Raw genomic sequence first — 25,248 nt, forward strand, 5'->3', positions numbered from 1 at the left:
CGGGGGCATCGTCTGCTTCTGCCCAGAGAGGGAGCAGGGCCGCCTGGTGCCCCCTGGTACGTGCCCAACTTGGGAAGGACTAGAGTCAGACTCCGGAGGAAGACCTGGCCGCCACCCTCGCCAGACACGCGGGCCCAGGTGGAGGCACTGTCTCTGACGTCCCCGTCCGTCCCTCTCACGGAGGATGTGGAGGAGGAGGGCAGGGGCATGGGAAAGAGTGGGCGCTGGCCTTAATGCGACCACGCAGGCAGGACCATTCCCCTAGGACACGTGGGGAAACCGAGGCACGGAGGAGTGGAAGACACTTGTCTAGGACCACCAGTTGGTGAGTGGCAAGGCCAGGAAGCAAACCCAGGTGGGCCGGCTGCAGCCTGCCTGGCAAGGGCCCCTCGGGAAGGGGCAGAGCTGCCCCAGCCCCCGGTCTCACTCGCTCTGCTCTCTCTCTCTCTCCCAGGGCCAGCGGTTCCACCACTACGGAGTCCCAAGGGATAAAGATGGCTTCCCGCAGCCGTCGAGGACCCTGGGACCCCCGCGGTACCGCCCCGCCACCGATGGCGCCCACATCTCCAGCAGGAAAGCGGGCCCGGCTGTGGCAGGCCCCCAGCACTGGCAGGCCAAGGGTGGCCCGGGGCCCTGTGCGCGGCCGGGTCCTGGGACCCCAAGACTGGCCCGAAACGCCAGCCCCCAGGCCGACGGCAGGGCTACCGAGGAGCATCCCAGCCCCCTCGGAATCCCGTACTCCAAACTGTCCCAGTCGAAGCACCTGAAGGCCAGGATGGGTGGCGGCCAGTGGGCTTCATCCAACTCTAAACGGCAGCCCCAGGCCCCCCGGGACTGCAAGGACCCCTAACACCTTTTGCCCGGGCCTGAAGCCACGCCATCCACGGCTTCCACCCCAGCCCGGGCTCACCGTGCAGGTGTTCCCCGGCCGCCCTGACTTCCAGAGCCACCCTGGAAGGCAGGAAGGTAGGGAGGGCGGCGACCTCACCTGGTCGGTGCACCAGTACCAGGTGGCCATGATGGTCAGGCCGAAGGTCATCCCGGTCCACGGGAGGTCCCCCGTGTAGGGGTCTCGGAACATGTGCATGGCGTCTGCCCGCGGCATGTGGCAGGTCGTGTTGGAGATGATCCTGGATGGGACGGCCCGGGCGTAGGCTGCTGCCAGCTGCTCATACCCGCCGATCTGCTCGAAAGCTGGAGGGGGCGGGCGGGACAGGCACGGTTGGTGGCTGGTGGCCGTGACTCCCAGCCCCACTGCCCTCATCTCGCAAGTAACTTCTTGATGCATCAAACTCGACTTTTTCCCACTTCACCTTTTCCAGTGTCTGGAAAGGTATGGAGGTAGAGGGTTTTTAAAAAGGTGAATTCAAAGGACTATTTTATTTGTATTTAAAATAATAATATTAAACGAGCATTCCACACGAGGGCACCCCAGTGTCCTGCCGGCCTCTGGATGCCCACCAGCCTCAGGCGAGGAGCTCTCTGCCAGGCTGTCGACTCAAGGAAGCAAACGTGTCTTTTCTTGGCATTCTAGGACCTTCCTGAGGAATCTGAAGGGCTAACGTCCTGACCCAGGGGCTTCCAAAGGACATGACTTCGGCAGAGCTGAGAATGGCTGGGGGATGTGGCACTGAGAAGGGACACAGAGTCCCCAGAGGGGCAGGGGCGCCACCAAGGCTACACTGCCAGCTGGCCGGCGCGAGCCAACCACGTTCGCCCCCCCACTGCTCCTGTCTGCCTTGGGGTCTGGGCCCACCTGTGGCTTTTGCTTTGTCTGTGGTCACTCCCCCGCCCCCATCCAGACCAGGCCTGGCTGCCTGGGTGCCTCTCCTGCAGTGGGCTCCGGGGACACGGGCCCCTGGTCTGTGAGGAGGCTGGTACACAGAAGGCTGGGCAGCCACAGGTCCCACTCCCCCGCCTTCCCCAGCAGGCAGCCCGCTGCCCGGACTCTGGGCTCCCGGCATCAGTGCCACCTGTAGCCCAGGCCAGGCCAGGGTGAGTGCTCAGAGCGAATGGACGAACACTAGACACGGGTCGGAAACTGCCCAGCCACAGGGTCCTAGAGTCTAAGTCTGGAAGAGACCGTTTGCCCTCTATGGGATCCTCCTGGCTCTGCTTGCATACCACCCGGGATGGGGATCTCACTACCTCTGGGGCAGCCCCCCGAGCTTCCTCCCTGTTCACAGACCAGGAGATCCAAACCCCCCTGCTCTCCACCTTGCCTTTGTCCCGCTGGCTTCTTGAGATCTTGGACATGCTTTGAAACAAGGGGGGCAGACGTCCAGGCAGGTCTGTGGTCTCCCAACTGTGTCTGCACACCCACCCGCAGCCCCGCCCCCGTCGAGCCCCGAGCCCGCATGGGTGCAGACGGCCCTGCCTCCTGAGTCAGGTCTGCGGCCAGACGCCAGCCGGCCCGGAGCTGGTGACAGAAGTGCTGCTGGGCAGCAGGGGTGGGAGGGGAGCAGGCCTCCGTCACCCAGGGGAGGCCGGCGGGGGGCTGACGGCCTTGTGGCTTGACCTCGTGAGGCCACCCACCCCCCGTGCGGACACCGGGGCCCCGACAGGGCGGCACCCAGACCCCAAAGGGCTCGCTGCTGTGACAGCCCCCACGGCCTCTCACCTTTGACCGTCAGGATCACGGCTCCCACCATCATGATGAGCGTTTGCAGGGCGTCTGTGTAGATCACAGCGGCCAGGCCCCCTGCGGATGGAGACAAGAGAGCTGGAGGGGCCCTGGCCTCGACAGGGGAGGGACAGGGAGGTGACCAGAGCTCCGGGAGGGACAGCTGTTCTACATCGACGTCCCCTGCCCTTGCACGGGTGGGTGAGCTGTGGACGCAGCAGCCGGGCCAGCGGAGCCAGCTGCAGAAGCCCGGGTGCCTGACACGAACTGGCCAGGTCCCAGGCTGTGGGAGGGGGCGGCCCCCTGCGCCCCGCCAGCCTCTCGGGTTCCCGTGTGTGTCCACAGGCCACAGCTGCCGCCCGCAGGCGCCGTACCTGCGATGGTGTACAGGGCCGTGATGGTGAGCGTGAGGATGGTGGACAGGTAGAAGCTCCAGCCCAGGCAGATGTGCACGAAGAGGGCCCCCGCGTACAGGTCCATCTGGGGACGGGAAAGGGGTGTGTGCAGGGGCCCGAGGTAACCGCAGGGCCCGGAGCGCCCACACCCAACGTGTGGCCTTGGTGCCCCATAGAGGAAGAAGGAGAGACACCCCCCAACCTGCCAGGGACTGTCCTGAAGGGAAGTCCTGGCTGTGGGCAAGCAGTGTGCAGGGGACGTTGCTGCTGTTAATTAAGTCCTGAGCGGCCCCTGCCCACCAGGGAGCAGTGTTGCCGTTCAGTCTGGCCCCTGCCTGGGGATGGAAAAGGGGGAGTCCGGGAGGGCTTCCTGGAGGTGGGGGGCCCAAGAAGACGAGTGAGCCTCCATCTCCAGACCCACGTCTGTCTGGGTCCATGTTCTCTGCTCCCTGTTAGGCAGGGCACCCCAAGAAGAAACCAGATGTGTGCCAGGGGTGGGCTGGGGGAACAGAGGGACCATCTTGCTTATTGACCCCCCATGGGGTTGACACTGAAGCCAGGACCACGTCTCAGGCCGAGGCTGCTTCCTAGGGCTGAACTGGACACAGTCCTGCCATCCCAGGCCCTGGGGCAGCACAGGGGCAGGAGTTGAAGCCCTGGGACGAGTCTTCCAGCCTCAGCACTGGAATGGGCCTTAGGGACCACAACCGCCCGGCCCCCTCCCAACCACTGCGCAGTGGGTGCCCGGGGAAGGAGGGAGGACCCCATCCTGTGGGACCTAGGGGCTGGGCCAGGGTCCCTCCCCCCACAAGTTTCCAAAACTGCCATTCTGGGCTTGCTTAATGGCAGGGAGATAACCCAAAATACAGCCTTTGGGGCCAAGAGGCTCCTCAGAGAGCTGGGCAAGCCCGCAGGTTAGCGGAGCTTGCCGAGTCGGGGACAGTCTGCCCGAGGCCCGGGGCGCCGGCCCACCTGGGAGCTGACCAGCCCCGCTCGGAGTCAGGCTTGTGGAACCCCTGCTTCCCCCAGGCTCCTCCCCTCCCCTCTCCTGGAGAGGGCACCCGCCAGCGTGGGCACTCAGACAAGGTGTTCTCAGGAGGCGGCAGCCCCTCACTCTGGTCCCCCCACCCCCCGGCTGTGAGTGTGTGTGTCCACCTCCAGCCCAAGCTAAGAAGCCCAGAGCTGCTGAATATCAGAGCAGGAAGGACTCTCCAAGCCCCCTGCCCCATCGGACCAGGGACAAACTGAGGCCCACGGAGGGCAAGCGACCTCCCCACGGCGACGCTCTGGCAGGTATCAGAGATGGAGGGGACAGGCGACGGAGCAGGGGGGCTCTAGAAAGCAGCAGCCCCTCCTCCCACCTGGCTGTCCTCCAGCCACTGCTCAAGACCACTCCCCGGACCCCATCTGCCTCAGAGGACAGCCCTGGTCTGTGTGCCCGGCCTTCAGGCTCTGGCCACGCATCCCTTTTAAGCCCAGGTAAGTCCGGTCACACCAGACTGGCCGACATTCCACGCCAGGCACTTTGCTGCCTCCAGGCCTTGGCTCGCCCAGGTCCCTCTGCCCTGGGGCCTCCCAGTCTCTGCATCTCATCGCTCAGGACTCAGCCCGCCCGACTGCCCTGCTCCCCGACTGCTCTACTGCTCAGGGACTTCCTCCCAGGGCAGCGGATCTGAAGAGTGATGCGCGGGCAGCGGGAACAGCACGGGCACAGGTGTGGAGGTGGGACTTTAGCCGCCGTCCCCCCTGGGGACCCTACGCAGCCGCTGCTGCAGGCCAGCAAATGCGCGGTTGCCTGCCGGCTCTAAAGGAGACACCGCGAGGAGCCTCAGACGGCCCCTGGCAGGATCTGACCTCTCCTTCTGCCGACGGAGCTCCCTCTCCTGGGGCCCCACGTGAGCTGCAGCCTGCTAGAAGCTAAGAGCCCCGCCCGGACCTGGGCCCGTGTCCCTGGTGAGCACGTCGCCTTGCCTCCTGAGCCTCGGGGTAAAGTGCGGGTGCGGATGTGGAGAAACACAGGCTCTTGTGCTCGGCCCCCTCTGGCCCTACTGGCTTCTGCAGGCCCCGCGCAGGGCCGGCCGGGGAGGCGCAGGCAGGGCCCCTGAGGGAGCCGCTCCACTCCACAGAGCGGGGCACGGGCGCAGAGGCACGAAGCGACCGGCCCAAAGCTGCACGGTTGTGAGCAGGGCCGCGGGCTGCAGGGCTGACCCTCGGGGCCCCTGAGAGGGTGGACCCCCCTCCCTGCACCATCCCACGGGCTTGCAGGGGCCGTGAGCCCCGGACACGGGAGGGAGCTGGGCTGAGCTGACCTGAAGGCTAGGGCTGATCCGCTGGCTCCTCACAGCTCCCCACAGGCACGTGCCCCCTGGCTGGGCCCTGCCCTGCCCTGGCCACCTTCCTGCACGGGACCCTATTGCCCCCTCCCTTTGTGGGTAGCAGAGAAGCTGGGCAGGTCCCTGCACCGACATTTACCGCGCGTTTACCCTAAATCATCCTGTGTCCCCGACCCCCAACCTCGCCCATCTCCACAGAGGCTGTCACTGTCCCTTCAGTGTTCTGGACACGTCTCACCTTTGCCACACTCCCTGCACCCAACCCACCGGCCACGGCTGTTGATGCTCCAAAGTACTCCTGCCCGCCTCCACTGTCCCCACCCTGGGCCCCATCCCTTTGAAATCCCCTCGCTGGTCCCTCCTGCACTCGGCTTGTTCAGAGGGAGCTCCGAGGTCTCTGCATCTCCACTCACGCAGAATGAAACCCACCGCCCGGCCCAGAGGCCCTGCACGCACCCTCTCCCCAGCCCCACCGGCTTCCCTCAGCGGCTGGACCACCCTCTCCAAAGCAAGCCTGTCCCCTGCTCCTTCTCTTCCGTCCAGATTTCAGCCCTGCATTTGCTGCGCTGATCACCCTTGTACCACTTAGTGTGGGTGCACGGCTCTGTTTACTTATCTCATCTGCCTGGAAGGAAAGGTCCTTGAGAACGAGAAATGGGTTCATCATGGGTGCCCACCCAGGGCCTGGCACACAGCAGGTACTCAATAAACAGGCACGTTTGCATAGACCAGGGGCTGGCACACTACAGCCCACAGGCCTGATCCCATCAGGCGCACTGGTGTGTCTTTCAAACGCCAACAGCAAACTTGAGTGGTGTGTAAGTGGCGTTCAAAACTGAGCATACTTTCTATCTGGCCCCTCACGGAAAACCTAGCCGAGCCTGACATGGATGATTCCATTCAGTCCCATGAGGTGTGCCGGACACCTAGTACCACTGGGGATACACCAACGAACAAAGAGAAAAAATGGGGGAGGCGGACCCTGGCCATTCTAATGAAATCATTTGGCGTAAGAAGGTAGCACGTGTGTGAAAGACAGGGGGCGCAGGTCTGCACCTGCGGGGCAGCCGAGGGCCTCGCTGAGAGGGTGAGATGTGAAAGACCTGAGAGGCAGGGGCGTGAGTCACATGGATATCCAGGGGAAGAGGTTCCGGCCAGAGGACACAGCAGGTGCAAAGGCCCTGTGGCAGGGTCAGGCCTCGGGTGTGCTCGGTATAGCTGGAGTGATGTGTGCGTCGGGAGAAGCAGGAGAGGTGAGGGTCTTGTTGGCCACGGTTGGCCTTTACCCTGAGTGGCCTGGGGTGTCAGGCCGGGTTTCTCTATTTCCCAGAGCACATGGTGATGGAGCTCAGTTTCCCCCAAGCCCGTGTGAGGCCCCCTGCCACCCACGGCTTGCTCTCTCTGCAGGCCACTGTCCCCACCTGGGGGCTGGCGGCAGGCGGGCCCTGTGGTCTCTGGACAGGCTGCAGCTGGTGAGGGTCCTGGGAGTGCAGACATGTGGGGGCGTTCTTGGGGCTCCACCCAGTGAGGTCAGGGCCTCTGGGGGCCGGCTGGGCACACACACCGCAAACAGCTTCAGCCCAAAGCATTAGCTGGGGGGCCCCAGTCCCTCCCAGACCCAGCCCGGCCATCCGCGTTCCTCCTGCTTCCCTGTCCGCTTCATCCAGGCAGCCCCAGCATCGGCACTGAAGCCCCAGCCTTGAGGTTCCCCATTTTACAGGTGGGCAAACTGAGTCATCCCATCACAAAGTGGAGTTTGAAGTGCCACGTCCTGGCTCCTTCAGCACCACAGGGCAGTGGTCGGGCCCACTGGGCTCTAACGGTTGTCTCTGCCCGATTCAGCAAGTGGTGACCTTGAGCAAGTGGTGGCCACTCCCTAGGTCTCAATCGTCTTGTCTGTAAACAGGGCTGCGCACGAGGTGGCCTCTAAGGACCCCCCACTTTGCCCCCCAACCCCGCCATTCTGGACGTCCTGCCCAAGCTCTGAGTGTGAGGTGTGAGCTCTGCCTCAGAGCCACCAGCGGGACGAGCAGGGGGGTGGGCGGGGAAGGAAGCCCCACGCCCAGGGGTTGGCCTCGCCAGACTGCCCCCCGCCCCCCGCGCAGTCCATCCTCCGGGGGTGCCGCTGGCACTAGCACAGACCTGACCGCGTCACCTCTGCTCAAAGCCCCCAGGGCCCCTTGGGCACTCCTCACTCACCTCTGACGGAGCCCCCTGGGCCAGGGCCCTGGGCCAGGGCGGGAACTGCCACCCAAGAGCCAGCTGCGGCCTTCAGGTCTGGCTCGTGTGATGGCTTCTCTGCCTCAGCCGCCACCGCTCCCTGTCACCTCCCTCCCAGCCCCTCCTCTGCTCCCGAGGCGCCTGGCCCCCGCAGTCCGGGCCTCCGGACAGGACCACCCCAGACGCGCCCCACGCCGCGCACCTCTCTCCTTGGCGTTTGCGCCCCCCATGCCGTCCGTACCCCCTTCTCCACTAGACCCCAACCAACGCCACCCCAGCAGGCGCCGCCAACCCCTCTTCTGGGTCCGCACTGTCCCCCGCCCACCGTGACACACCTGCGTCCCCCTGTACTGAGGCCCTGCTGCCGGGAGGCGGCCGGCACGGGGGGCGGGGGGGGGGGGGAGGAGCCCGCGTGGGAACCGGGCCTGCAGGGCAGCGGCGCCGTCCGGTCAGCAGAGGGAAGGCCCAGGGGAGAACTCTTAGGACCCGTCCAGGGAAGAAGGCGGCGCCTGCCCTCTAACCACCCCGAGACCCACCCAGAACGAGACGTGCAGCTCCGGTGGAGGCCCGGCCAGCCGAGGCTGCCGGGGCTGCAGCGGCCGCGGAGGAGGAAGCCCCGGCCACGCCCGCAGAAGCGCCGGGCCGGGCGGCCAGGCCTCACGGGGGAGGAACCAGGCCCGGGGCTGGGCGGGCTCGCTCGGCCGGAAGCAGGCCGCCCAGGACCCGCCGTCCACCTCTGAGCCCTCGCAGGAGCCGGAGCTGGAGCGGCTGGACGGCCTCAGGGGACCGGCAGGCACCCAGGACTCGGGAGGGAGAACCCGAGGCCTGGTGCTGCCGCGGAGTCCCCGCGCGCTGGGGACCAGCTCCCCGCCCTCCCGGCCTCCGGCTCCCTACCTGTGAAACCCAGGGTGTGGACAGGACGCGCCCCACGCTGGCCCTCCAGCGGGGCCAGGCCCCCAAGGGAAAGGGGGCGCCGCGGGGTCAGCCTAGCGGAGGACTGACCACCACCCGGCCTCACGGGCCAGAGACCTCGGGCTCTGGGCGCCCCCTAGTGGGCGGTCCCGGCTCACCGGGTGCCGGCCCTTAACCAGAACCCCTGATACCCCGTATCCAGAACCTGGGCAAAACAGGAGTCACAGGGCCTGCGTTCTGCCCCCACATTCGCCGGCTGCTGAGCCCAGCCCCAGGTTGCTGGGCCAGCTGTGTGACCCTGGGCAAATCAGTGTGCCTCTCTGGGCCTCAGTTTCCCCAGCTGTTAGACAAGGCAGAGACAGATCAAGGGATGTCAGGTCCCTTCGAGGGCCCCAGAGCAGGGATGTTCCAGCCAGAAGCTGGGGGTGAGGCAGCTCACCGATATCTTGGTGAAGACAGACAGCAGCAGCGACAGGACAGACAGGTACATGCGTATCCGTTGGCCTCCATAGCGCTTCTGGATGTATTCAGGCATGGTGACAATCTGGCGGGGGCACAGGGGCAGGGGTTAAGCATGCTGCGAGACCACAGCCAGTGTTCAGGACCGGGAGCTTCTCACAGTCCCAACACCAGGCCTGGAATTCCAGGCTAAGCGTTCCGATCACATCCTGAGGGGCTCAGGCCGGGGCATGGCAGGCTGAGACAGGAGGAATGGATTCGGGGGACTGTGCCTGGGGGCACAGGGATGAGTTTGCAGGCCGTGGTGACAAATCCAGATGAGCTTCGGCTGGTTGGGGAAGCTGGCTGTGCCAGACTGAGACATCCAGGAAATGGGATCCCCTGGACTTAGTGACAGCCCAGCTGGGGCTGAAGGAGCGGCAGAGTCAAGGACAGTGTCTCCTGGGTGTGCCACCCAGGTGTGCAGCCTGTGTGCTCGGGTAGATGCATCATCCCCCAGAGGCAACACGCAGGTACAGGAGAAACAAACAGACGAGGCCCATGGGCTGAGGTCCGAGGAGACCTGTCTTTGTGGGCTGATGGGAATGATAGTTGGACTAACAACAAACCCAGAACTGAGAGTTGTGGGTTCACTCACCTCGTGAGTGAAGCCAGGGGTCCTGCCCATCACCACCACCCACTCCAACCAAGGCCCGGACGCAGGCGAGGCTGTCCTGAGGCCACAGGAGCAGACTCACCTCCGAGGAGATGTAGATGGGCACGAATACCCACGCCAGGGCCAGCAGCACGTATGTGGCCTGAGGGGGGACAGAGGCAGAGTAAGGACAGCAGACACCAGGGGTCTGGAGGCCTGAGTTGCCATGAGAACCTGGGGTGGCCCGCCCCCGCCCCCCCGCAGCCCTATAAACAGATGGCCAGGCAAAGGCTCACGGCTTCCCGCTGCTCTTCAGCATTCTGAAGACCCAACTTCCCCAGGAACACCTCCTGCCTGGACGCTGGGAGCTGCCCCTCTGGCCACGGAGGGGTAGGCTCTGATGCAGCCCCATCCAGCGTCTCTCAAGGTTGCTGTGCTTCCTCCCACGGCCCCCCACAGCCTGGGCCCGCCTTCCAGGAGCTCACGTGCCACTCGAAGCCTGCCACCGCCAGGCCTCCAGCTGCGCCCGAACCTGCCAGTCCGATGAAGAGGCCCGAGCCCTCGCTGCTGGCAAAGAGGGAGGCTCCCATCTGGAGGAGAGAGAGGAAAAGGATCTAGCAAGAGGCCCACCCCGACTCCGAGCCCCACCCTTTCCACGTTTTCCAGCACCCCAGCTTGGGGACCCCCTGCCAGTCTCAGCTTGCCCTGTCACTGCCTGCTTGGGCTGGCCTGGGGGGTGACCTTGGGTGAGGAGGACACACATAGTGACCGCAGGGATGCAGATGAGGGCTGACCTAGAGGTCAGATGCGGCCCCACCGGAAGGAGGGGCGGGAGGAGTCAGGGTGCACTCACCGGCCCCCATGTCATGTCCCGGCCCGCCAGGAAGTAGCCGCTCACCGTGTTCCTGCTGGCCCGGCACGAGGACTGCAAGGACAGAGGTGGAAACTGGAGCCTTCGCGTGGCTCATGCCGCTGTTGCGGAAACAGTCCGCTGGCTCCCCAAAGAGTTAGACGCACAGATTATCCCGGGACCCAGCAAATCCACTCCCAGGATACAGAGAACTGAAAACAGGTGCTCGAGCAGGTGTACTCAAATGTTCACAGCGGTGTTATTCACAACAGCCAAAGGGTGGAAACAGCCCAAATGCTCATCAGCTGCTGGCGTTAGGAGTAGACAGGAGGAGGCCCTCCCCTCTGTGCAGGGTCCTGGGGTTCGCTGGGCAAGTCCCTGTCCCCTGAAGCCCCGGGGTTCACCTGTAAACGGGGCTGGCCTCTGGCCCGGGGCTGTGGGCGGGTTAGGGTGATGTGCATAGTGCCTGCATAGAAGGGGCCCCGCTGCAGCCTCTGATGACCTAAATCACTTCTCTCCTATCAAAGGTGGGAGAAACTGGCTTATGAACTAGGCTAGGCTGGTGGACACGGAGTTGTCAAAACAGAGACTCCCGGGTCCTTCGCACCCCGCCCCGCCTCTGGATTCTGGCCTAGCTGGTGTGGGTGCAGCTGAGAACCCCTGTGATTCTATCGTTCAGGGCGATGTTCGCCCTGTGAGTCCATCTGACATCGGAGGCGAGGCCAGGAAGACGGCGTGCTGTGCCCGGGCCCCCAGCTTGTCAGCCGCATAGAAGGCCCCGAGCCTCCCACCCGGCCTGCCCTTAAAGAGACTTCCTATTCCTCACTTTAGAGACTGAGAAGCTGTTGCCAAAGAGCGTAAGGGGCTTGGTCAAGGTCTCCGACAAATCTCTCCCGGGGCTGGGAGGAGGACCCCGCAGGCACCAGGCCTCCAGGGAGAGGATGCAATGCCCAGGGACGTGCCGGCCGGTTCCCGCACCCCACCGCCCACCCCAGCTGGTACCACCACCGTCCTCTCACCCAGATGCCCACGGCCACGTTCAGGGCAAAATACACGGTTATGATGGTGATGTCGACCACACTCAGCTGCAGCCCGGGGGCGTGGGGACCGCTGGTAGAGTTGTCCGCAGCCATCCTGCAGCAGGGCCAGCTCGAGCGAGAGGGACTGAGGCCAGACCAGGGCAGAAAGGGCTTCCCGGCAGGAAATAAATTGATGATTAAACCGAGCCGACGGTGCCGTCTCCTGCTCACGGTGTGGCCGCGTGCAGGGAAGCTGCTTCAAAGTGCAGCTACATCTCCTCCACCCCCAGTGGGGATCGAGGGAGTGGGGCGCGCTCGGGGGAGGCTTGGGAAAAGTAAAGGGAGCCTAGTGGATCCAAAGGTAACCAGAATAGTCCCAGAAAGGGGTCGTCACTGAATGGGTGGCTGAACCTGTATGTAATTCGGATAAGAAGCACGGAGGGCTGGGGACAGATGCCCCACTTCTGGGGACACTGCCAGGATGGCAGCCACATCCTTCTGCAGCCAGCAGGCCGTGAGTGGACCGAGAGGGTCTTGGGATAGTGACTTGCGTCACGTGGTTCACTCCCAGCCACGGCAGTCCTGGTCCTAGAACATCCTTCGTTGGACAATAAAGGCCTCTCGCCAAATTTCCTGCTCCCTTTTCTAGACCAGTGATCAGGCCAAACCGTCCCCTCCTGACCATCCTCTTGGGTCCCCAGGGTCTCCCAGGACCACAGATACTGGGTCCCAGTATCTAGCAAGCGTCTGCCAGGGGCTGAGAGCCACCATGCTTAGCTTTTCTGCACACTGTCCCCTTTTGCGCTCAGAGTAGGTGGTACGGGTCACAGTCAAGGAACGAAGGCAGGAGGCTGGCCACCTGTCCCTGCATGACCACTTGAGGGCCAGGGCTGGGCTTCAGCTCCACATCTGACCCCAGATGCTCCCCGTTGGTGGCAATGATGTCTCTGGTTCCACTGGGTCCTTCCTGCTCAGATGCTTGCTCACTCATTAAATCAGTGTGTACAGCCGGGTGGGTCTCAGTGTGTGACATTTGGAGTTTAACCGGGACACGCAGCCCCTCCAGAAGTGTTAATGAGTGAACGGCTGGCACTGGGAACACACTGGCCTGCAAAACCAACTGTGCCTGTTACTCGGTAACCAAGGCAGAGGGTTTAAAGATTAATCCCCTCACATGCAGGACTAGACAGGGAAGAAAAAGTAAGTCACTGCTTACAGTAAAGTCAGGCAAGCTCAGACCGCCCCTCCCCAACTACCCTCACCTTCAACAAACTAGCCTCTCAGGTGGTTTTGCTTCCCAAGCCATTGCTAGAAATGTATCGTGAATCAAAAGATCACTTTGTACTGGTCAGAAGGACACAACGGGATAATGTCCAGATTTATTAAACTGGTCTCCTAAAGATGCAGTAGCTGAAAGAACAGTATTTGGTTCCCGCTCCTCAGCCTGGGTCTCGGAAGGAAATAAACCACTTAGAGACCACCCTGCCACCCCCTCCACCTTCTGATCGAAAGGCCTGGGGAAAGGAGGCCAAGAAGAGCTGATGGATGGCGACAGGGAGAGGGCGGCAGTGGAGGAAATGAAGGGAGCCTTTATGTCCTGTTTACAAACACCACTTCTGACACCAAATGGGTGTGGGTTTTCTCCACTCCGGCCAATTCTCCATCCCTCTGGACACCAACTGGGTGTCCTGTGACTCAACTCAATTCTGACATTATCTGCGAGTTAGCGCAGACCCCACAGGCTAAGGGCTCAGTCCGGCAAAACTGCTCCCACTTCACATGCCAGGTGCAAGTCCTGGGCCTCCCGTACTTCTGCTGACCGTCTGTAAATTGGGAGCTCCCATACCCCTTCTTCAGGTTTGATAATTTGCTAGGATGGCTCACAGAACTCAGGGAAACACTCGATTACTTACGATTGTTATAAACGATATTTACAAAGGATTCCGATGAAGAGGTCCATTGAGTGAAGTCCAGAAGAGTCCTAGCAGCAGTGTGTTCACCAGCCTGGGACAGTGTGTTCCCTTCATCGTGTGGGGCTTTTATGGAGGTGTTGTCACCTAGGCATGATGGATTAAATCACTGGCACTAATAATTAGCTCAAGATTGAAACTTCCAATCCTCTAATCATGCCTTGGTCTTTCTGGTGTCCAGCCCCCATCCTGAAGCTCTCTAGGGGCCACTGGATTGTATACTTTAAAATAGTTTAAGTGGTGAATTTTATGTTATGTGCATTTTACCTTGAGAATAAAAAACATAGGCTTCTGGAATTTAAAAGGCGTTAGAGGTCTTGGCCTCCTGCAGAGATGTACTGAACCAAGGTAGAACCCAGCACCTATTAAGATTTTCTTCAAATAAACAGCAATACAATAATAGTAGGGGACTTAAATGCCTCACTCTAACAATGGATAGATCATCCAGACAGAGAAGCATAAGGATACAGTGGATTTGAACAACACTACAAACCAATAGACCTAACAGACATATGCAGAACATTCTATCTAATGACAGCAGAATACATATTCTCAAGTGCATATGGAACATTTTCTAGAATAGACTATATGTTGGGCCACAAAAGAGGTCATAGCAAATTCAAGAAGACTGAAATCATACCAAGTATCTTCTCTGACCACAGAGGTATGAAACTAGAAACCAATAACAAGAAGAAAACTGGAAAATTCACAAATGCATGGAAATTAAGCAACACTCTCCTGAAAAACCAATGGATCAAAGAAGAAATTATAGGGGAAATAAAAAAGTTCCTTCAGACGGATAAAAATGGAAACACAACATGCCAAAACTTATAGGTTGCAGCAAAAGCAGTTCCAAGAGGGAATTATATAGCAATAAATGCCTCAATTAAGAAGCAAGAAAGATCACCCCAAAATAACCTAACACTATGACTCAAGGAACTAGGAAAAAAACAAATGGAGCCCAAAGTTAGCAGAAGGAAGGGAGTAACAAAGACTAGAGTAGAAATAAATGAAATAGAGAACAGGAAAGCAATAACAAAGATTAACCAAACTAAGAGCTGGTTCTTTAAAAAGATAAAAAAATTGACAAACCTTTAGCTAGACTAACAGAGGAAAAAAGAGAGAGGACACATATCAACGAAATTTTAAATGAAAAAGGAGACATTACAACTGATACAACAGGAATACAAAGGATGACAAGAGGCTACTATGAACAACTATATGCCAACCAACTGAACAACCTACAATAAACGGAAAAATTCTTAGAAACATACGAACTACCAAGATTGAATCAGGAAGAGATAGAAAGTCTGAACAGACCAATTCCTGGTAATGAGATTGAGTCAGTAATCATAAATTTCCAAATGAAGAAAAGCCCAGGACCAGATGGCTTCACTGGTGAATTCTGCCAAACATTGGAGAATTAATGCCAATCCTTCTCAAAATCTTCCCAAGAACATCAAAGAGGAGCTTGAACACTCTCAAGGTCACATGACAAGGCTAGCATTACCCTGATGCCAAAGCCAGAGAAGGACGCTACAAGTAAAGAACCAATATCCCTGATGAATTTAGGTGCAAAAATTCTCAATAAAATACTAGCAAACCAAACTCAGCAGCACATTAAAAGGATCATTCACCATGATTAAGTGAGATTTATACCTGGGATGCAAGGATAGTTCAACATATGGAAATCAATGTGATAAATCACATTAATAGAAAGAAAGAATAAAAATCATATGATCCCTCAATAGAGGCAGAATAAGCATTTGACAAAATTCAACATCCATTCATGATAAAAACTCTTAACAAATTAGGTACAGAAGGAAGTTCCTCAACATAATAAAGGCCATGTATGAAAAGCCCACAGCTAACATCATACTCAGTGGTGAAAGGCTGAAAACTTTTCCTCCAAGATCAGGAATAAGACAAGAGTGTTCCCTCTCCCCACTGCTATCCAACACAGCACTGGAAGTCCTTGCCAGGGCAGTCAGACAAGAAACAGAAACAACAGGCCTCAGAATTGGAAAGGAAGAAGTAAAACTGTCTCTATCTGAAGATGACATGATATTGTATGTATAAAAAATCCTAAAGACTCCACCAAAACAAAACAAAACAAAAACAAACAAAAAAACCCTGTTAAATCTAGTCAACAAATTCAGTAAAGTTGCAGAATACAAAATTAACATACAAAAGTCAGTAGCATTACTATACACTAACAACAAATTACCTGAAAAGGAAATAAAGAAAATGATCCCATTTACAATAGCATCAAAACCAATAAAATACTTGGGAATAAACTTAACCAAGAAGATGAAAGATCGCTACCCTGAAAACAATAAGACATTGATGAAATTGAAGAAGATGCAAATAAATGGAAAGGTATCTTGTGTTCACAGATTGGAAGAATTAATATTGTTAAAATGTCAATACTGCCAAAAGCCATCTACAGAGTCAATGCAATTCCTATCAAGATTCCAATGGCGTTTTTTAGAGAAGTAGAAAAAAACAATCCTAAAACTTATATGGAAACACAAAAGACCCCAAATAGCCAAATCCTGAGAAAGAAGAACAAAGCCGGAGGCATCACACTTCCTGATTTTAAGCTATATTATAAAACTGTAGTAATCAAAACAGTCTGGTTCTGGCATAAAAACAGACAAATAGACCCATGGAACAGAATTGAGAGCCCAGAAACAAACCCAAGCATGTACAGTCAACTAATATTTGACAAGGGATCCGAGAATACTCAATGAGAAAAGACAGTCTCTTTAATAAATGGTGCTGGGAAAATTGGAAATTCACATGTAAAAGAATGAAACTAGACCCCTATCTTAAACCACTTACAAAAATTAACTTGAAATGAATTAAAGACTTAAATGTAAGACCTGAAACTATGAAAAACTCCTAGAAGTAAATATAGTAGAAAAAGCTCCTTGACATGGGTCTTGGCAATGATTTTTTGGATATGACACCTAAAGCACAAGCAATAAAATAAAAAAACAAGTGGAACTATATCAGACTAAAAGATTTCTGCATATCAAAGGAAAAAATCAACAAACTGAAAAGACAACCTACAGAATGGGAGAAAATATTTGCAAACCTGTATCTGATAAGGGGTTAATATGTAAAAAAAATAAAGAATTCATACAACTCAATAGCAAAATAAATAAGTAAATAAATAAATAAATAAAATTTAAAAATCTGATTTAAAAATGGGCAAAAGGCCTGCATAGACATTTTTCAAAAAAAGATATATGAATGGCCAACAGGTACATGAAAAGATGCTCAACATCACTAGTTGTTAGGGAAATGCAAATCAAAACAACAATGAGATATCACAAAATGAAAATTTCAAAACATTGCTGAAAGAAATTGAAGACCTAAATAAAATGGAAACACACCCCGTGTTCATGGATTGGAAGACTTAATATTGTTAAAATTGCAATACTCCAAGTATTTCATTCTTTTGGATGTTATATATTTTGGGGGGGGCAATTACTTGATATACATCATACATTTATTAGTGAATATCCCTCTGAAATCAGCTACAATATTAAAAAAAATAATGATTGCACTATTTGGTCAAGCAGAACCAGGAACTTTCATTAAAAAAAAGTACAGGACTTCCCTGGCGGCAGTGGTTAAGAATCCGCCTGCCAACGCAAGGGACACAGGTTCATTCCCTGGTCCGGGAAGATCCCACAGGCCACGGAGCAACTAAGCCCGTGCACCACAACTACTGAGCCTGCGCTCTACAGCCCGTGAGCCACAACTACTGAAGCCCGCGCGCCTAGAGCCTGTGCTCCATAACAAGAGAAGGCACTGCAATGAGAAGTGCGCACCACGACGAAGAGTAGCTCTTGCTCACCGCAACTGGAGAAAAGCCCGTGTGCAGCAACAAAGACCCAACGCAGCCAAAAAAGAAAATATAAATAAATTTATTTTTAAAAAAGTAAAAATCTGTTAAAAATTTCAATTAGTATACACATATATATAACATACTAGTTATGTTACATGCTACAAACCAAGGTGAATCCAATGGAATGGAAAAAAACATACATTTTCTTTTTAAAAAATATTTATTTATTTGGCTGCACCGGGTCTTAGTTGCAGCATGTGGGCTCTTAGTTGTGGCATGCAGGATCTAGTCCCCTGACCAGGGATGGAACTCGGGCCCCCTGCATTGGGAGCACGGAGTCTTAATCACTGGACCACCAGCGAAGTCCCTCAAAGTATTTTCTAATTCACCTTCTGATTTCTTCTTTTATCCCACTGGTTTTTAAAAAATGTTTTCTAATTTCCATGCATTTGTGAATTTTCCTGATTTCCTTCTGTTACTGATTTCTATTTCATTACACTGTGGTCACAGAAGACACTTTGTATGATTTCGATCATTTTATTGAGACTTATTTTGTGGTTTATCACGTGGTCTATCCTGGAGAATGTTCTATGTGCACTTGAGAAGAATGTGTATTTTGCTCTTGTTGGGTGTATTTTGCTTTTGTTCTGTACATGTCCATTAAGTCGAATTGGTTTATACTGTTGTTCAAATCCTGTTTCCCTATTGATCATTTATCTAGTTCTATCTATTATCTTCAGAGGGTGCTTAAGTCTCCAACTATTATTATTGAATTGCCTCCTGTCCCTTCAATTCTGTCAGTTTTTCCTTCACATTTATTGGGGGCTCTGTCGTTAGGTGCATATATATTTATAATTTTTATATCGTCTTAATGAACTGACCCTTTTATAATCATATAATGTCCTTCTCTGTCTCTTGCAGGAATTTTTGTGTTAAAGTCTACTTTTTCTGATATTTGTATAGCCACCCCTATTCTTTTGGTTACTCTTTTTTAAAAATAGTTATTTTTCCTTATTGTTTTGGCTGCATTGGGTCCTAGTTGCGGCACATGGGATCTTTCATTATGGCGCGTGGGCTCTTCTTTGCAGTGTGTGGGCTTCTCTAGTTGTGGCACATGGGCTCCAGAGCACGCAGTTTCTCTAGTTGAGGCGCACAGGCTCAGTAGTTGTGGCACACGTACTTAGTTGCCCTGTGGCATGCGGGATCTTAGTTCCCTGACCGCGGGGAGCGGCGGACAATCGGCCTGAAGGAGCGGCCACGGCACCAGCTCACAGGAGGGCAGTGACGCGGACGCCTCGCCAGGGCTTCTGTTTCTGTTCTATTTCTTTTCATTAAGACTGGAATCAAGCTTATGTGTAAACTATTGGTAATTTAAGTTTCCTTTGTGTCATTCAGTGTAAAACTGTCTAATTTGAAAAAATGTAGGTTATGAAAAATAAAGATTTAGGCACTGAAAACAAACAAACAAACAAAAAAAAACCCGAATCCCCTGCATTGGAAGGTGGATTCTTTACCACTGGACCACCAGGGAAGTCCCTCTTTTGGTTGCTCTTTGTATCAAATATCTTTCCATCTTTTCACTTTCAACCTTATTTGTGTCTCTGGAGACAATTCTTTTGCACACAGCATATAGTTGGATCACTTTTTAAAAATAATTTTTAATTTCTTTTAATATTGTGTAAGTTTTGTTTGTTTGGCCACACTGCATGGTTTGTGGGATCTTAGTCCCCCGACCAGGGATTGAACCTGGGCCCTAGCAGTGAAAGGACCGAGTCCTAACCACTGGATCCCCAGAGAACTCCTAGTTGGATCATTTTTTTAAAATCCATCCTGCCAATGTCTGCCTTTTGATTGGAAAGTTCTATTCATTGACATTAATATAATTACTGATAAGGAAACACTTCTGCCAGTTTGCTATTTGTTTTCTATATGTCATATCTTTTTTAGTCCTCAATTCCTCCACTACTCCCTTTTTGGTGTTGCATAGATATTTTCTAGTCTACCATTTTGGTCCCCTTCTCCTTTCTTTTCCTATGTATTTTTTACTTATTTTCTTAGTGGTTGCCCTGGGGATTACAATCAATATCCTAATACAATGGTGAATTTTACTAGTCAGCTTGGCTAGGCTTTGGTACACAGTTTTTTGACAAACCAGTCTAGGTTTTTTGTTTTTGTTTTTTTTTAAAGACTTTATTTTTTTTAGAGCAGTTTTAAGTTCACAGCAATACTGAGCGGTAGGTACAGAGATTTCCCACATGGCCCCAGCCCCCAACACGCACAGTCTCTCCATTATCAGCAACCCCGCCAGAGCGGTACATTTGTCACAACTGGTGAACATACATGGACACATCACCACCCGAAGTCCACAGTTTACATTAGGGTTTACTCTTGGTGTTGTACATTCTATGGGTTTAGACATATGTATAATGACATATATCCATCATTATAGTATCACACGGAGTATTTTTCACTGCCACAAAAATCTTCTGTGCTCTATCTAGTCCTCCCTCCATCCCCACACCAACCCCTGGCAACCACTGATCTTTTTAGTCTCCATAAAGACTGTCATATAGTTGGAGTCATATAGTATATAGCTTTTTCAGATTGTCTAATAAGATTCATGTTAGTTTCCTCCACATCATTTCATGGATAACTCATTCCTTTTTGCTGCTTGAATAATATTCCACTGTCTGGAAGTACCACAGCTTATTTATCCACTCACTTACTGAAGGACATTTTGATTGCTTCCAAGTTTTGGCAATTATGAATAAAACTGCTATAAAATTCCATGTGCAGGTTTTTATGTGGACGTAAGTTTTTGACTCCTTTGGGTAAGTACCAAGGAGCATGATTGCTGGATCACATGGTAAAAGTGTGTTTAGTTTTCTGCCAAAGTGATTATTTTGCATTCCCGCTAGCAATGATGGAGTTCCTGTTGCTCCACATCCTTGTCAGCATTTGGTGTTGTCAGTGTCCCAGATTTTGGTCATTCTAATAAGTGTGTAGTGTATCTCGTTGTTTTAATTTTTAGTTCCTTGAAGACATGCAATAGAGAGCATCTTTTCATATGCTTATTTGCCATCTGTGTATTTTCTTTGGTGGTGTCTGTAAGGTCTTCAGCCCAATTTTTAATCGGGTTATTGTTTTCTTATTATTGAGATTTAACTGTTTTTACCAGTCCTTTATCAGATAAGTGTTTTCCAAAGATTTTTCTCCCAGTCTGTGGCTTGTCTTTCACTCTCTTAACAGTGCATTTCACAGAGCAAAAGTTTTTAATTTTAGTTAATTCCAGTTTACCAATTATTTCTATCATGGACCATCCCTTTGGTGTCATATCTAAAAAGTCACTGCCATACCAAGGTCATCTAGGTTTTCTTCTAGGAGTTTTATGTTTTTGACTTTTACACTTAAGTCCACATTCATTTTTTTTCCCATGTGAATATCCAGCTATTCAAGTACTACTTGTTGAAAAAATTATTTTTGGTCCACTATGTTGCCTTTGCTCCTTTGTCAAAGACTGGTTGACTATATATATGTGGGTCTATTTCTGGGTGCTCTCTATTCTGTTCAATTGGTCTATATGTCTTTTCTTTCAACAATACCACACTTGTGATTATGGTAGTTTTAGAGTTGTCTTGAAGTGGGGTAGTGTGAATACTCCAACCTTGCTCTTCTCCTTCAATATTGTATTGGTGATCCTGAGTCTTTTATCTCTCCATGTAAACTTTAGGATCAGTTTGTCAAAATCCACATAATAACTTGGTGGGATTTTGATTGGGATTGCATTGAATCTTTTTATTTATTTATTTACTTTTGGCTGCACTGGGTCTTTGTTGCTGCGTACAGGCTTTCTCTAGTTGTGGCGAGCAGGGGCTACTCTTCGTTGCGGTGCGTGGGCTTCTCATTGTGGTGGCTTCTCTCTGTTGCAGAGCATGGCCTCTAGGTGTGCGGGCTTCAGTAGTTGCAGCTCGTGGCTCTAGAGCACAGGCTCAGTAAGTGTGGCGCATGGGCTTAGTTGCTCTGCGGCATGTGGGATCTTCCTAGACCAGGGCTCGAACCCGTGTCCCCTGTACTGGTAGTTGGATTCTTAACAACTGCACCACCAGGGAAGTCCCTGGGATTGCACTGAATCTTTAGATCAAGTTTGAAAGAACTGACATCTTGACAATTAGTCTTCCTCTCCATGAATATGGACTATCTCTCCATTTATTTAGTTCTTTGATTTTTCATCAGAGTTTTGCAGTTTTCCTTATATAGATCTTATACATGTTTTGTTAGATTTATACCTAAGTATGTCATATTTGTGGTGCTAATGTAAATGGTATTGTATTTTTATTTTCAAATTCCACTTGTTCATTGCTGGTATATAGAAAACCAATTGACTTTGTATCCTGCAATCTAACTATAATCACTTATTAGTTCCGAGTTGGGGTGGAGGCATTGTTACTCTTTCAGATTTTCTACATTGATGATATTATCTGAGAACAAAGCAGTTTTATTTCTTCCTTCCCAATTTGTGTACCTTTTAAATCCTTGTCTTATTGCATTAACTTGGCTTTCCAGTACAATGTTGAAAAAGAGTGATGAGAGGAGACATCCTTGCCTTATTTCTGATCTTAGTGGGAAAGCTTCTCGTTTCTCACCATTAAGTATGATGTTCACTGTAGGTTGTTTGAAGATATTCTTTAACAAGATGAGGAAATTCCCTCTCTACTCCTATGTCACTCAGTTTTTATCATGAATGGATGCTGGATTTCGTCAGATGATTTTTCTGCATCAATTGATATAATCACGTAATTTTTCTTTTTGTAGTCTGTTGATGTGATGGATTACACGAGTTGATTTTCAAATGTTGAGACAGCCTTGCATATCTGGGATAAACCCACTTGGTTATGCATAATTCTTTTTATACATTGCTGGAATTGTTCTGCTAATATTTTGTTGAGGATCTTTGCACCTATGTTCTTGAGATATTGGACTTTGCTTTATTTTTCTTGTAATGTCTTTGTTTTTTGTAGTAGGGTAATGCTGGCCTCATAGCATGAGTTAGGCACTATTCCTTCTTCAGCTGGAGGAGGAGGAGCTTGCAACAATGGGGGAGGTGAAGTAACAATGGCTACCAGCCTCTTTGCACTTCTTTGATCAGAAGCCGGTATCAGCTATCAGAGCACAGATCCCTGCTATCTGGAGGAGGGGGCCTTTTTGCCTATCCTGGTTCCCACAAGCTGGTACAGACTGCTCCAGGAACGTGTGCAGAGCTGCCTGCCACAGGGCTGGGAGTGGGGGCCGGGTATCTCCAACTGTACTAAAAGCTGGTTTTGACCAAAATTAGCTATAATCTACTGTCCAACACTTCCCCTGGAAATTGCAAACCTTCAACAGACTCCAGAATTCCAAAATCATCAGATGTATTTGCCACTGCAACTGTCCAGGTGGAGAGACAGATTCCTGGTGCTTCCTACTCCATCTTCCTCAAATCCTCTCTGTCTGGTTCATTTTTATTATTTCTCTCTCCTTACTGATATTCTCCATTTGGTGAGACATAATTCCCATGATTTCCTTTAGCTCTTGAGCATGTTTAAAACAGATGACTTCAAGTCTTTGTCTAGTAGGTCTAAAGTCTGAGCTTCCTCAAGGAAGACCCTGTGTATGGGCCCAACCTTCTTGTTTCTTTATATGCCTCGGAATTTTTTCTTGTTGTTGAAAACTGGTATTTTAAATATTATAATGTGAAAGTCTGGAAATCAGATTCTCCTCCCTCCACAGGGTTTGTTTGCGTAGTGGCTTTTCTCAACTGATTTTGTAAAGTCTGTATTCTTTGTTGTCTGTGGCAACTGAAATCTCTGGACAGTCAGCTAGTGAGTCACCACACACTTCCGTAAAACCCTGAAACCAAAAAAAAAAAAAAAAAAGAGAGAGAGAACAACTCTCCCAGTCTGTAGATGGGCTGTGTGTCCTGGGGCATGCCTTCAACACTTTGCCAGAAAATTTACAACCTGGCCTTGGCCCTCACTTCTTGCTTACACAGAACCTCAAGGGCAGCCAGAGGTGCGAGCTTAAAGGCTTTCTCAGGTCTTTTCTGAGCATGCACTCAGAAAGCAAAGGTTTAAGGTTTTTTGGAAGAAAAAGTAATCTTTTTCTTTATAAGAAAGTCTTAATTCTTTCTTGCATGAATTGGAGGGGACTGCCATTACATGACCTTAGTGGCATAACTCATGGGACCCCAGTGTCTCCCAGCCTGATAAACTCTAAGGTAGAGTTTTGAGTTCTGAACTCTGACAGACAATATTAGATGCTTGACACTGACAAGGGTCACATCGCTTGCCCTCTGTAACCCCCTCCCCGCCAGCATCTCATTCTCCAGAGCATGCAGTGCTGCATTTTGTTTAAACAAGGAGCAGAACAAAGATGCCACGCCAAGGAGCCACGCCAAGATGCAGATGGCAGCTCACGCCAACTCCTGACCTGCCCCAGTGGCTCACAGCTGGTGTTCCAATTCCTCTCCTGCTGCAGTCAAGTGACTACGCGTCGAGAACGTGCAGGGTCCTGGACAAACAGAACAGGGAAGATTACATCCCGAAGAGATGACTGCATCACCCCAAAGCTGCGGAAATCTCAACAAGCTGGTGAACATTTCAACATCCACAGCATGTACATTCAGCTCTCATTTTATTTTAGTTATAAAACAATTGCCAAAACACAAAGTTAAAAAAAAAAAACACACACAAATACAGTTTTTATTCCTTCTTTTGTTGCAGAAAATAAATAACGGTCACATATTCCATATGCGTGTCTATAAAAGCATTTCTAAAAATGTAATTTACTGGACTTCACAGCATAATCTTTTTGGCTTTTCACCTGCAGTATCATACAGTATATCATTTTACTTTATTAACTTTTTAAAGCACCTGGACTCCAGCAACTTTGGGAAAAGGTTGTTTGTGAGCTTAAAATTTTTTTTCCAAGCTATTTTTTCAACAGGTAAACTGAACACAACCAGGTCTTAACTTACTTTATTTGAGAGGAGAATATAGTTTTTCTTTTATAAAAACTGCCCCCATAAACTCACAAACACCCAAATGGACTTAAGAAGTTGGTCTATCTTCACAGGAATTAACAAAAGGAAGGAACAAGACACAGACGGTCCCTGTGAAACACATCAGCCAGGCATGCGCCTCACGGTGCCTATTCTTACTATTCCAGTTTGGCCCTCGAGAGTTTTAAGAAAGGAAAGCTGCTCAGTCATCTAAACCTATGTTTCTGAAAAGGTAGGACATGGACTCCCCATTGTGAATCCGACGGATGGCTTCTGAAAGGATCATGCTTATATCCACAGTTTTAATTTTGGGGCACTGGAGCTTCTGGATTTCATGTGGAATTGTATTGGTAACCACCACCTGCAAATCAAGAGAAAAACAAGAGATCATAAAACCAAGTAGCTTCCTGGCTTGACCTGAAAATCTGATATATTCTCACATCTCTGAAGTCCTATTTACAGGAGGACTGTGGGTCTACTGTGCCTTCAGCAATGTTTTCAGTCAGTGTGAATGCTACCTGTATCTTAGGTTAAGGTTTGAAAACCTTACACCCACTATGACAGCTACAGGCAAAAAGACAGATAACAGCAAGTGCTGGCAAGGACATGGAGAAATTGGAACCCTCATTCACTGCTGGTGGGAATGCAAACTGGTTCGGCTGCGTTGGAAAACAGTCTGGAGGTTCCTCAAAAGGTTAAACATAGAGTTACCGTGTGACCCAGCAATTCTCCTCCTAGGTAGACACCCAAGAGAAACGAAAACATCTCCATTTGCAAACATGTACATGAGTGCTCATGACAGCATTATTCACAACAGTCGGAGTGGAAACAACCCAAATTATGAACAGAAAGCAAAAAAATTACATGCATACAGTGAAATACTACATGGCAATAAAAAGGAATGAAGTACTGACACCTGCTACAACATGGATGAACTT

General features: G+C 51.7%; 3 protein-coding genes across 19 annotated transcripts in view; 1 reads left to right on the plus strand and 2 right to left on the minus strand.

Annotated features, from left to right (window-relative positions):
- FAM83G (family with sequence similarity 83 member G) overlaps window positions 1-2,576 on the plus strand; it is a 33,029-nt gene extending 30,453 nt beyond the window's left edge. The window contains exon 6 of one of the 2 annotated variants that reach the window (XM_036838382.1): window positions 455-2,576. In XM_036838382.1, the coding sequence (XP_036694277.1) occupies window positions 455-850 (396 nt within the window). In that variant the 3' untranslated portion in view covers window positions 851-2,576. The remainder of the gene's footprint in view (window positions 1-454) is intronic. The other variant, XM_036838383.1, reaches the window with a different exon arrangement.
- The window catches only part of SLC5A10 (solute carrier family 5 member 10), a 55,365-nt gene extending 43,743 nt beyond the window's left edge, over window positions 1-11,622 (minus strand). The window contains exons 1-8 of one of the 2 annotated variants that reach the window (XM_036838384.1): window positions 11,446-11,622; window positions 10,430-10,501; window positions 10,062-10,166; window positions 9,680-9,739; window positions 8,923-9,027; window positions 2,998-3,103; window positions 2,621-2,701; window positions 989-1,194 (exon numbers count right to left, since the gene is read on the minus strand). In XM_036838384.1, the coding sequence (XP_036694279.1) occupies window positions 989-1,194; window positions 2,621-2,701; window positions 2,998-3,103; window positions 8,923-9,027; window positions 9,680-9,739; window positions 10,062-10,166; window positions 10,430-10,501; window positions 11,446-11,559 (849 nt within the window). In that variant the 5' untranslated portion in view covers window positions 11,560-11,622. The remainder of the gene's footprint in view (window positions 1-988; window positions 1,195-2,620; window positions 2,702-2,997; window positions 3,104-8,922; window positions 9,028-9,679; window positions 9,740-10,061; window positions 10,167-10,429; window positions 10,502-11,445) is intronic. The other variant, XM_036838385.1, reaches the window with a different exon arrangement.
- Window positions 11,623-22,795: 11,173 nt separating this feature from the next.
- Window positions 22,796-25,248, minus strand: part of PRPSAP2 (phosphoribosyl pyrophosphate synthetase associated protein 2) — a 35,220-nt gene continuing 32,767 nt past the window's right edge. For 8 of the 15 annotated variants that reach the window (XM_036835393.1, XM_036835386.1, XM_036835391.1 and 5 more), the window contains 2 exons: window positions 24,560-24,671; window positions 22,796-23,820 (listed from right to left, as the gene is read on the minus strand). In XM_036835393.1, coding sequence (XP_036691288.1) covers window positions 23,753-23,820; window positions 24,560-24,671 — 180 coding nt within the window. In that variant the 3' untranslated portion in view covers window positions 22,796-23,752. Of the gene's footprint in view, window positions 23,821-23,929; window positions 24,672-25,248 lie in introns of those variants that run through there. The other 7 variants (XM_036835389.1, XM_036835394.1, XM_036835398.1 and 4 more) reach the window with 7 other exon arrangements.

This window comes from Balaenoptera musculus, chromosome 20 (assembly GCF_009873245.2).
Source record: "Balaenoptera musculus isolate JJ_BM4_2016_0621 chromosome 20, mBalMus1.pri.v3, whole genome shotgun sequence".
Lineage (NCBI taxonomy): Eukaryota > Metazoa > Chordata > Mammalia > Artiodactyla > Balaenopteridae > Balaenoptera > Balaenoptera musculus.